This window comes from Hevea brasiliensis, chromosome 9, assembly GCF_030052815.1.
Source record: "Hevea brasiliensis isolate MT/VB/25A 57/8 chromosome 9, ASM3005281v1, whole genome shotgun sequence".
Taxonomy (NCBI): Eukaryota; Viridiplantae; Streptophyta; class Magnoliopsida; order Malpighiales; family Euphorbiaceae; genus Hevea; species Hevea brasiliensis.
In genome coordinates, this window is record NC_079501.1 from 63,453,870 (window position 1) to 63,464,197 (window position 10,328).

Below are 10,328 nucleotides of genomic sequence, written 5' to 3' on the forward strand. Positions count from 1 at the left end.
ATAATAATAATAATAATAATAATAATAATAATAATAATAATAATAATAAATATTTATGAAAAAATTTTTGTTGAAAAATTAATTAAATTTTATATGAAAAATAATTTAGGAAAGAAAACCATAATATAGAAGACTTGGTTGAGAAACTTTGCAATGAAATATTTGAAATTTTAGAGTGTAGAATAAATAATGTAATTGTAAATAATATAAAAAAAATTAAGGATATTTTTATTAATTCACAAGATCATCATCTCATTCCAATTTTTATAGAAGAGTTTTTTTTTTCAAGTGTCATGCAGAATTTATTTTATAATATTATCTATAATTTTTAATTTAATATTATAAATAATATAAAAGTTATTTTTTTTTATAAATTTACTTCCTCATTTGTATTTTTATATATATTATTGATATAAATTATAAATAATTAATTTATATTTAAAAAGATATTTTGACAAATAAAGTTTATTAGGTAGTAGGGAAAAAAATTGTATGAGTTTATGCCCTATTGCTTTGATGTGAATTTATTATAACGTATATAATTTACACTAAAATAAGTATCCACATTAGCAATGAAAATTAGCAACATATTTTTCTCATTGATAATTATCAACAGATTTACAATAATTTTTTTAATTCGATACTAAATAGTAAAACTTTTCAAATATCAATGGAGTGAAAAAAATCTGTTCCTAATTTAGCAATAGATTTTAATTTCGTTACTACATATTTTTAATTATATTATTAGAAATTCTTTCGATTGTTATCGAATTTGCTAATAAATTTTGATTCCGTTAATAAATTTACCAATGGAATTTATTGATTTAGCAATAGAAAAATCCGTTACTAAATCGTTGAAGTCTTGTAATGTTGTGGATAATTATTTTTTAAAGAATAGTTATATTTTAATTTAATTTTTCATTTTATTTATATGAACATATATGTGTGCATAAATTATAATTAAAAACATCATCATAATGTATTAATTACATTTTATATCTTTAGCTATAATTTTACATTCATATGAACTGAAAAAAAAAACTTACATTTTATATTTATCATTATTATGTAAAAATTATTTAAGTTTTTTTAAAAAATAAATCTACGTGTAACAAAAACGATTAGTATTCTTAAAGAGACTAAAAACTTTAGTAAATAGAAAAAAATCCTTACCCATAATATCTTTTAAAAAAAAATTAATGAGAAAGAAAGTGTTTGATTTGCTTATAAATCAATTAAATCTACTTATAAAGTTACTCAAACTTACTTATAAGACTATAAAAATAAAAAGTTCATAGAATATTACAAATCCACTGAAACAGTAACGATTAGTGTTTTTAAAAGGGTAAAACTTTAGTAAATAATAAAATCCTTATCAATAATATATATATTCGATAAGAAATATTTATATTGATTAAGAAATTGCGTGTTTTGACTTATAATTAGTCATATCTACTTATAATATTATAAATAGAAAGTTATAAATATATTAATGTTTAGTTTTAAAACTATAAATTAAAAAATTAAAAAAAAAACTACTTAAAATAAGTTAAAAGTCATATATCATTGTAAATTATGATTTATCTATTTATTTTAATACTACTTTTTGATTAAGTGAAATACTATGTTTCCTAATAATTTTAAAAAATGTTAATATTATCCTCGTTTTAACAATCACAACATTCAATTTATATCATTTTTTATTATTTTAATAAATTAAATTATTTTTAAATATTTTTTAACTAAACGCTTAAATCACTTAAAAATATAAAAGTTAATTTTAAATAATTTTACTAAATAATTAACTGCTTATTTTTATATTGACTTATAAATTAAAAAATACATTAACAAAGTCAAGCACCCTCTTAATTTACTAGTTATAAACTTGTAGTTTATAGATTTGAACCTCTTTTCTCATTTCTATAAGTGAACCGGTTTCACCTTAAATTGACATTATTTTTCATCATTAAATACTTGTTATGTTTAGGGATGGGTGGGTTTTAATGGGTACTCAGTAAGCTCAAATTCTAATAGTCGAAGTTTGAATAATTTTTAAATGGATTTGGCAAATTCGATTTTAAAATTCATACTCGCTGCGAATTCAAGTTCAAATTTAATGCATCAGGTATCCACTACATGGACCCATTTACTTAATAAGGTAGTAGGTAGTAGGCATCCAAACTTTATTACCTTTCAAAAAATGATTTTGAGTATTTTATTAGAACTTCAACCTTAGACCTCAAAAAGTTTATAGTAGACTAAGTATTCAATTTTATGGGTTTTACTAAGGTATCCCTCCACGCCCGGTAGATAGAAAATTAATCCTTTTAGAGTTTGTGGCTGTCCCTCCTAATAGTTTCTTCTCCACAAGCAGAACTTAAGTTCTCTCTTTAGGGCACGCTGCATCTAACACTTATTGGTGACTAAGTACTCAATTTTCATATTATTATGTAATGTTTGTATATATAATTTTTATGCCAATTATCAATTAATTATATATTTTTTTTTCAATTTTAAATATTAAAATACCAATATTAAAATAATACATTAACATAAAAATGATTTTTTTTATATATTTATATATTGTTGATATTTTTTAATATGGTTTGAAGTTTAGTAAATTAAAATGAACAAATAAAATTTACAAATAAATTATAAAAATTTAAAACATATTTCTATGAAATATCTGTCAATGTCTTTTTTATTACTATATCTCTTTTTCTCCTTCTACTATAATTAACATTCTTTTTTTATAAATCATATTTTTATTAATTTTAAATAATATGAAAAATTTAATAAAGAAGCTGTGTATTTCACCTAGATCAATAGACCATCCCTATATACCGAACTTATTACCTAAAATATTATTATATGAGAAAACCTAGAATAAAGATATTAGAATGCAAAGTAAGAAATAAGAAGCTCAAAGAATTAAAAAATGTGAAACTAGTATGTAATAAAACTGCCCTTACTAAGGCAAAACAATCTTATTAGCTTGTTGTATAATCCAAAAGTAGAAACGAATTGGAACTTTGATATAAAAAAATTTACAATCCAAAATAATTTGATTAAATTCTTACCAATACTTAGCATTAGATAACATGTACACATATACCTATGTAGACACATATATATAGAAATTTAAAGAATTATACTTGTGTGTATATGTGTATAATTCTTTAAATTTCTATTTATTTAATATATTATTTTATTTAAAATATGTGGTTAAATTTTATTTGTTACAATTTAAGGTTAAACTTTTAATTTGTTGTTAGTTGATATGTTGTTTTGTATAACTTATAAAGGTTCTTTTTATCGACTTGAATTTTAATTTAGGAAAATTTATTATTTAATCTCTAGATCAATTAATAATACTTAGATTTTTATAATTTAAAAATTAAATTATTTTGAAGTTTTTCTATTCATTCTAAACTTAATTTATAATTAATCTTACTGATTTCATTGGTCTAAAGAGAGAGAAAAAAAAAACTTTTAAATGACTAAATTATCATATCCCAACTATTGTTTTTCTCCTTCCCTCCTTTTTTCTCTCTCTCTCTAATTCTCTCTCTCCCTATTTCTCTTTCTCCTAACTTTCACTTCTTGTTTTGATATATCTCTCCTTTATTTCTCTCTATCTCTTCCTCTCCCTACCTTTGTCTCTCCCTCTCATGCATGATCCAATTCATCTTGGCCCTTTTGGAGCTTTTCCTACATAAAACGCTAAAGCTTTCTTGATACCAACTTTACGCCGCTCTGAGGTGATGATATTAGTGGTACCAGCGGAGAATTCAAAGACATTGATGGGTACACAAATAACGATGATATCACAATAATCTCTCCAAATACCACTCCTAATGTCTTGTGCAACTACCAACGTTCCTCAACGTCTGCCTTATTGCTTTAAACAATTCATTGCAATGAAACTCAAATTCAGGAGAAATTTTAACAACCTATGAAACAAAACTCATCAAAGATACAAATTTTCCAAGGAAAATCGATAAGAAAGGGAATAAGAATGTACGTGCATATTATGCATAAAGAAATTAGAGTGTCCATATAGAAAAGTGAAGAAAGAGACCTTAGGATGTGACTGGTGTTGAAATATTAACTTGGTAAAACCCATGGATCAAACTTGTAAAAATCAATTTCACCAATAATTTGCAAAGAGATTTGATGACCAGTAACTCTCCTACATAAATACTGCACTAGAAGCTCCTCATCGGTTCATGAGCAGAACCGAAAACCCAATGGTAAGCTCAATTGAGCGAGCGGGTTAGTTTCTTGCACTCCCATTTTTAGGCCTCAATTTGTAAAGCATGAGACATAGGAAAACAGAGACTGAAGCAAAAATGGAAGCTCTAAGTTACCACCGCTGCTGAAGCAAGCAAACAGAACTCTGTATTTGAAGCATTGCACTCAGTTGTCCTCAATGAAAATGGAAGAGAATAATAATAATAATAACCAAGTGCCAAATTTGTCGAAGCAAGTTTTAGTGATTGCAAAAGGGCTTCTGGAAAAGAGAGGGAAAGGAGGAGGGAGAGAAAGGGAGAGTGAAAAATAAAGAATTTTAACCCTAATTTAATTATAAAGGTAAATTTGTCTTTTTTTTCTATCATGAATAGTAAATTGGTTTTAATAGGACACACTAAAAACAAAAAAAAGGTATCAATGGAAGATTGATGGTTATGTCACAAAAATATAAGTTAGCAACAGATCCATTGCTAATCCATCACTGATCTATTACTAATTTGTCACTGAAGCCCTTAACGATGAGGTTTTTAAGGGCCACCATAATCCATTGCTAATTCCAAAAATTAATTTTCAGTAACATATTTTAGTCCATTATTGAGATCCTTATCGCTAAAGTATTAGTAACGGTTTAGTAAAGTATCAACAATGAATCTGTTGCTAATCAATATTTTTGCAATGAAATTTTGATTTGTCTCTAAATTCATATCTAATACTTATGTTTTCTTATAGTGATAGAGGGATCTCTAATTTTGATGGAAGTAAAACTGAGGAACTAATAGTTTAATTTCTTAAATGCAAGGACTTAGTGTTATTAATGGTAAAATCTAGGGATTACATGGTAAATTTCCCTTCAATTTATATATTATGCTTGTTTAAAATAAATTTTGCTCAGATTATTATAATTAGTTTTTAGAATTAACTTTATTTATAGATTTCTTTTATGATTTATTTCATAAAATTAATGTGTGAAATAAATAGTAGAATTATTTTTATTTAATTATTTTCAAATTTTAAATTTTTTTTGCTATGATTTTTTAATATTTTTTATTTGAATTTGGGTTAGAGTAACCAACCTATATATCTCATGTACATTAATTTTCTAGTAAGATATAAAAAATAATCGGATCGGGTAATATAAAGATAATAATAAATAAATTTGAGATAAATATAAATAATAAAAAATAAATTTAAATCAAATTTGAAATGAATTTGGATTCATGATACCCTTAATTTCGCGAACACTCTATTTGGTACTATCCCCAATTACGAAGGACAACGTAGGTAGGGAAAATTACCTCATGACTTCATATACGTTGGGTTGAGCATAATTAATAATTAGGAATAATACATATATATATATATATATATATATATATATATTGAAACGAGAGAATGAGATGAATGAGTTTGATATTACAATTCTAAACGAAGAAAATTAATTAGATTCCAGCTCACTGAAACTATATTATTTTCAAGCAAGATATAAATTGAAGTAACCCATATCAAAGACGTACCCAAACATCCACTAGCATGGATCATTTGCATTTCTCTGCCATTCCCTCTCTTGCTGTCTTGGCTTCTTTGCCCTTTTCAGTCTCATAATGATGATGATGAATATGCTAGGCAAGCTTTATTTGGTCTTCCTTGAATCAATCCTCCCGTTTTACCTTGAAACGATCCTTTATTCAACAACAAATTAATAAATAAATTGAAATAAGTGATTCCCATCTTAACGAAAAGTGTTTTGTGAAGAAGATTAAGGGAAAAATAAGGGATAACAGAACGAGGATGACAATGAAATTTTCTGGACAATAAGAAATGGAAGGGAAGGGAAGGGAAGGAAAATGTAACTCAAAGTGAAGAATTAAGGTTGTCAGGGTTTCAACTCAGTGTTAGATATATTGTTTGAGCTTCTGAACATATTTAGGTATGTATGGTACGTTTTGGGAACCTAAGGATGTTGCTGAGACTACTAAACCATGGCCAAAAAAGTGGGTGTTCCGTTTTCTCCCCCATTAGATCTAGAGGCGTTTGTGTTCTGCCTCTGAAATTCTATCTTGTAAGCCATCTTCCTCTCTTCTTGCGGCCGTTCATCATATTCATCACCATCGTCGTCGTCGTCATCCTCTTCATTGCCACCAACGACTTCGACACCATCTTCATCATCCTCAGTGTTATCGCTATCATCACCTTCGTCCATTTTCTCGCATTCATGCAACATCAACTGTTTTTGCTGTTGTCTTTGCATCCCCTGCAGTTTTATAAACTCTTTCACGATGTCTTCTGGCTTCAATACGGAAGCAAGAATTAATCATTGAGCACCAAATGCGTGAGCGTTAAATAACCACCTCAAAGACGAGGAGGGGAAAAGGAAAAGAAGAAAAAAATTTACCTTCTGTGCTGATCCTCCATTTCCTTCTCCAAAGAGGCTTCCAGGCAAAACAGTATTGACATCTGCACCACCCCCTATTTTAGTTTGTGACTCAGAGGTTTGTGCCAGCACCGTGGCCGAGACCTCACTCCTACTTTCGGGCTTTGTAGGTGGAAGCGGATCCGATGTCATGCTTTCCTGCTGCTGCTGTTCTTCTGGCCTATTCAGGTTGGCAAAGCCACTACTGGTAGTGCTATAACCGCCACCACCTCCGCTACTGCTGCCAAGTATCTTTTTTCTGTAAAGTGCATCTAGTTCGTGAAAATAGGGGCAGGTCTTGGCATCTTCAGGGCGTTTCTTATTACTTTCCTTGACCTTCTTGAAGTACTTGTTGATGTTCTCCCATTTTTCCTTGCATCTCTTGGAACTCCTCTTGTAACCCATCCGATGCATCCCAGCGGAGATTTCTTCCCAAAGTGGGCCCTTGGGCCCCGCCTCTTGATATCTGGAATCAAGCCCACTCCTCAACTTTATAAGTGCTAGTACTTCTGCTTTTGGCCATCTTGAGGAGGTAGGTTCAAGGCTCCCAATATTGCCAATTTCCTGCGGTGGTACCTCTTGTTCTGGGACGACTGTCATTGCTACTTCCGAGGAAATAGATGATTGCTGATGATGAACTTGTTGGTGCTGCTGTTGTTCATATTGCTGGGGCAATGCTGCTGAGTGTGGTTGCGCTTGCGGTTGTGGGGCTGGTGGCTGTTGGATTGAGACAGTGACTACGGGTGCCAATGACACAGGTTGCGGTTGTGGTGGGGGTGCTGGTTGTGGGACTGCTGCAATTGTTACAGGTGAAGGCAATTGGATGGTTTGGCCAGTAATTTTCTGTAGAAAGGCAATTATTGCAGCATCTCTAGAAGCATAACTGGCCCGCTCTTGAGCCACAAGCTCTTGCTCGCGGTTCTGTCTGGCAATTTCTTGTCTTTTCCAGGCTTCCTCCCTTATCATCCGGTCATGTTCTCTCTTCTCTATGGCCTCCAGGAATCTCTGCTGCATGGCCTCTTGCTTTTGCATAACATGTTTCATGAGACCCTCAAAAGACTCCATCATTCGGCGAGTGCCTCCTTTAGAAGAATGCCTTTTACGTTTGCGGCTTGGACCTGCGGCAATGTTGGATGGCTTATCATCATCATAATCATCCTCATCATCCTCTTGAGAGCTGGCAGAAGAAGAAGAGCCATTTGAAGTGGAGGAGAAGCTGATTCCTGCTGACGGCCGAGGTGGTGCAGCAACAGCAGGCGCCATGGTTACGGTCAAATCTGGAGGAAACATGGTGGATGAGGAAGACATGCCGACAGTTGAAGGTGGAAGTCTAACGGATAAGACAGGCATAGGGATCCCAATGGAAACAGGAGCAACATCTAGGGTAGTTATGGTGGTAGCTATTGGTTGAGAAGCTGTGACAAGATTGAGTGTTGTAGTTGAAGTGTTACTGCTGGAGTTATGTAGAGCCTCCAGTTGGCTGAAAAACCTGTAGCTTTTCCCATCTTGACGACCAGCTCGTCCTTCCTTGGTTCGCTTGTAATACTTGTCCACGTTCTCAAATTTTTCTCTGCATTTCTTGGCACTTCTCTTGTATCCCAGCTCCGCCAGCTTCCTGTGCATTAAGCCCACACATAAATGCTATTGTCATTACAGTTTGCAATGAAACCCATGTTTACTGGAAAAATACAAATCTATGGAATTGAATTAATGATCACAAAATTGCCTTTTTGCTGTGTTTATGTATATTAAATTCATCCCCATTTAATTCAACTTTAATTAGAGAAAGAAGATGATGAGAACCTCCATCGCTTCATAGGCCCATCGACCTCTTGTCTTCAATAGCAATTATCTTATCTTTAAATAACATTAAAGGAGAAAAAGTGGCTTAAATTATTAATAAGGGTAATAAGAAACAAAGAGTGATGTAAAAAGCCTTAAGATCGGAGAGGGGAAAAGATTTTTTATTTTATTTATTTTTTTTTTGCTTAGTCAATGAAAACAAATTAATGGGCAATAAAATGTGGAAAATTCCTATTACTTTCAGGATTTTCGATTTTCCATTGAAGCTACTAAAATAAGTGAAAAACAAAATAAGAAAAGCACAGGGGTTATAAGGAAATGAGTCACGGCCAATTTTGTTTGTTTGTTAAAAAAATTTATTCGAATATATATATATATATAGGCAAGATGCTGAGCTCGTGAGCTGCGATGGAAAGAGATAGAAGCCATGTGCGTCTGATTGCATAACAAGAGAGATGGAGATCTGATCAAAGAATAGCTCCCTCATATTATTTCACTGCAATACCATAGAGTTTGACTTAAAAAAGTTTTTTTTATAAGAAATAATAATAATTAGGATGACGAAAAGTAATCTCCGCTTTTTATTTTTTGAAGGAAAAAAAATGGCTAGAAAATATGAGTGATGGCGAACTAGGGATGAATCGAACTACTGAGTACCTGGAAACATCTTCCCAGAGGGGACCCTTGACGGTGGCTTCACGAAAAGCAGCATCCATATCAGACCTAATTTGAATAAGTGCTAGAGTTTCTTGACGAGGCCACCTGTTGCTGCTTGCAACACCTTCCGCTCGATCTGCTTCATCGCCGCTACCTGACAGCCTCATAAATTCATCTAAATTCCCAGCAGCGGCTGGAGGTCGGCTGCTAATGGGGGAGGCCTCTTCTACAAGCTGTTGCTGTTGAGATTGGTCGGTTCCTGCAGCCAGCAGCATGTGGGTGCCAAGTGCAGCAGTTGCAGGAGGAGTCATCTCACTTGTTGGTGCTCCATATTGGGGTTGGATAGGAACCCCTCCTCCTTGCTGCATCTTCTCTCGATAAAATCAGACTCCACTTTCAATCCACTGGAAAGTTAGCAAATTTTAGTAACAGCGATATTTGTTGGAGACCACCATTCATCTGTGATAATTAACTGAGATTCTCTAACCTACCCTTTTCCTCCCTCCGTCTCACTCACACACTACCACGAGAGAGGAATGGGGCAATTGAAAAGACAAGATGAGAGAGGGATAGCAAGAGAAGTTTGGTGAAAGATGAAGGTGATGTTAAAAGGAGGGATGAGTAGTAGACAACTGGAAAAGATAAAGCCAGAAAGAGAGAATACCTATGAGTTAGTGCTGTCTTGAGATGGGATTTTCACCCCTTTATTTAACTAATAAGAGGAAAAAAAGAATGATAAGAAAAAGAAGCCAGCAGTAAAGAAGAAAGGGAAGATTAGAAGGAGGGCATAATCATCATCATGATCATCAACTGCACTGCGCTGCACTGCTGCAAAAGTATGAGAGAGAGAGACAGAGAGCGCAATGAATGGCGATGACGAATTATGAGGATGATGATGATTAAGAGAGAGAGAGAGAGAGAGAGAGAGAGAGAGAGAGAGAGATGTGTGAAATGATTAAACAAACAAGAAGCTTTGTTGTCAGCGGCTCTTACTTTGCAGCTAATACTTGTTAAAACTCTATATATATTAGTATTATATATCAAGTAGAAAAAGCGTTAAAAAAATAAACCTCAGAGATGGGCGCACAATTCAGTCATCCAGAAGTACACCCATCTCTTCATCCTTGAGATAAGATCAGGTGTTACCATCTCCACTTTTCAGAATTCCAGTTCCAATAATGTTCAAGACTGTGGGCCCCAGCAT

General features: G+C 32.2%; 1 protein-coding gene across 4 annotated transcripts; it reads right to left on the bottom strand.

Moving 5' to 3' along the window:
• Positions 1-5,647: 5,647 nt before the first annotated feature.
• LOC110631694 (trihelix transcription factor GTL1) lies at positions 5,648-10,115 on the bottom strand. Of its 4 annotated transcripts, none has more exons than XM_021779617.2 (3): positions 9,125-10,115; positions 6,647-8,279; positions 5,648-6,505 (listed from the first exon to the last, which is right to left on the bottom strand). In XM_021779617.2, the coding sequence occupies exons 1-3, from the start codon at positions 9,490-9,492 to the stop codon at positions 6,227-6,229; spliced, it is 2,280 nt and encodes a 759-aa protein (XP_021635309.2). In that variant the 5' UTR covers positions 9,493-10,115; the 3' UTR covers positions 5,648-6,226. The 4 variants fall into 4 exon arrangements, with proteins under 4 accessions (XP_021635309.2, XP_021635318.2, XP_021635302.2 ...); XM_021779626.2 differs by having other exon boundaries at positions 5,648-6,537; XM_021779610.2 differs by having other exon boundaries at positions 5,648-6,541.
• Positions 10,116-10,328: the final 213 nt, after the last annotated feature.

Bases quoted from the DNA above. Each gene is read 5' to 3' on its own strand.
- LOC110631694 (XM_021779610.2), bottom strand. From the start codon at position 9,492: ATGCAGCAAGGAGGAGGGGTTCCTATCCAACCCCAATATGGAGCACCA. The intron at 8,280-9,124 runs GTACTCAGTAGT...CTTAATGCACAG, and splicing joins CTCTGGGAAGATGTTTCCAG to GAAGCTGGCGGAGCTGGGAT. The intron at 6,542-6,646 runs GTAAATTTTTTT...TCCGTATTGAAG, and splicing joins ATGGAGGATCAGCACAGAAG to CCAGAAGACATCGTGAAAGA.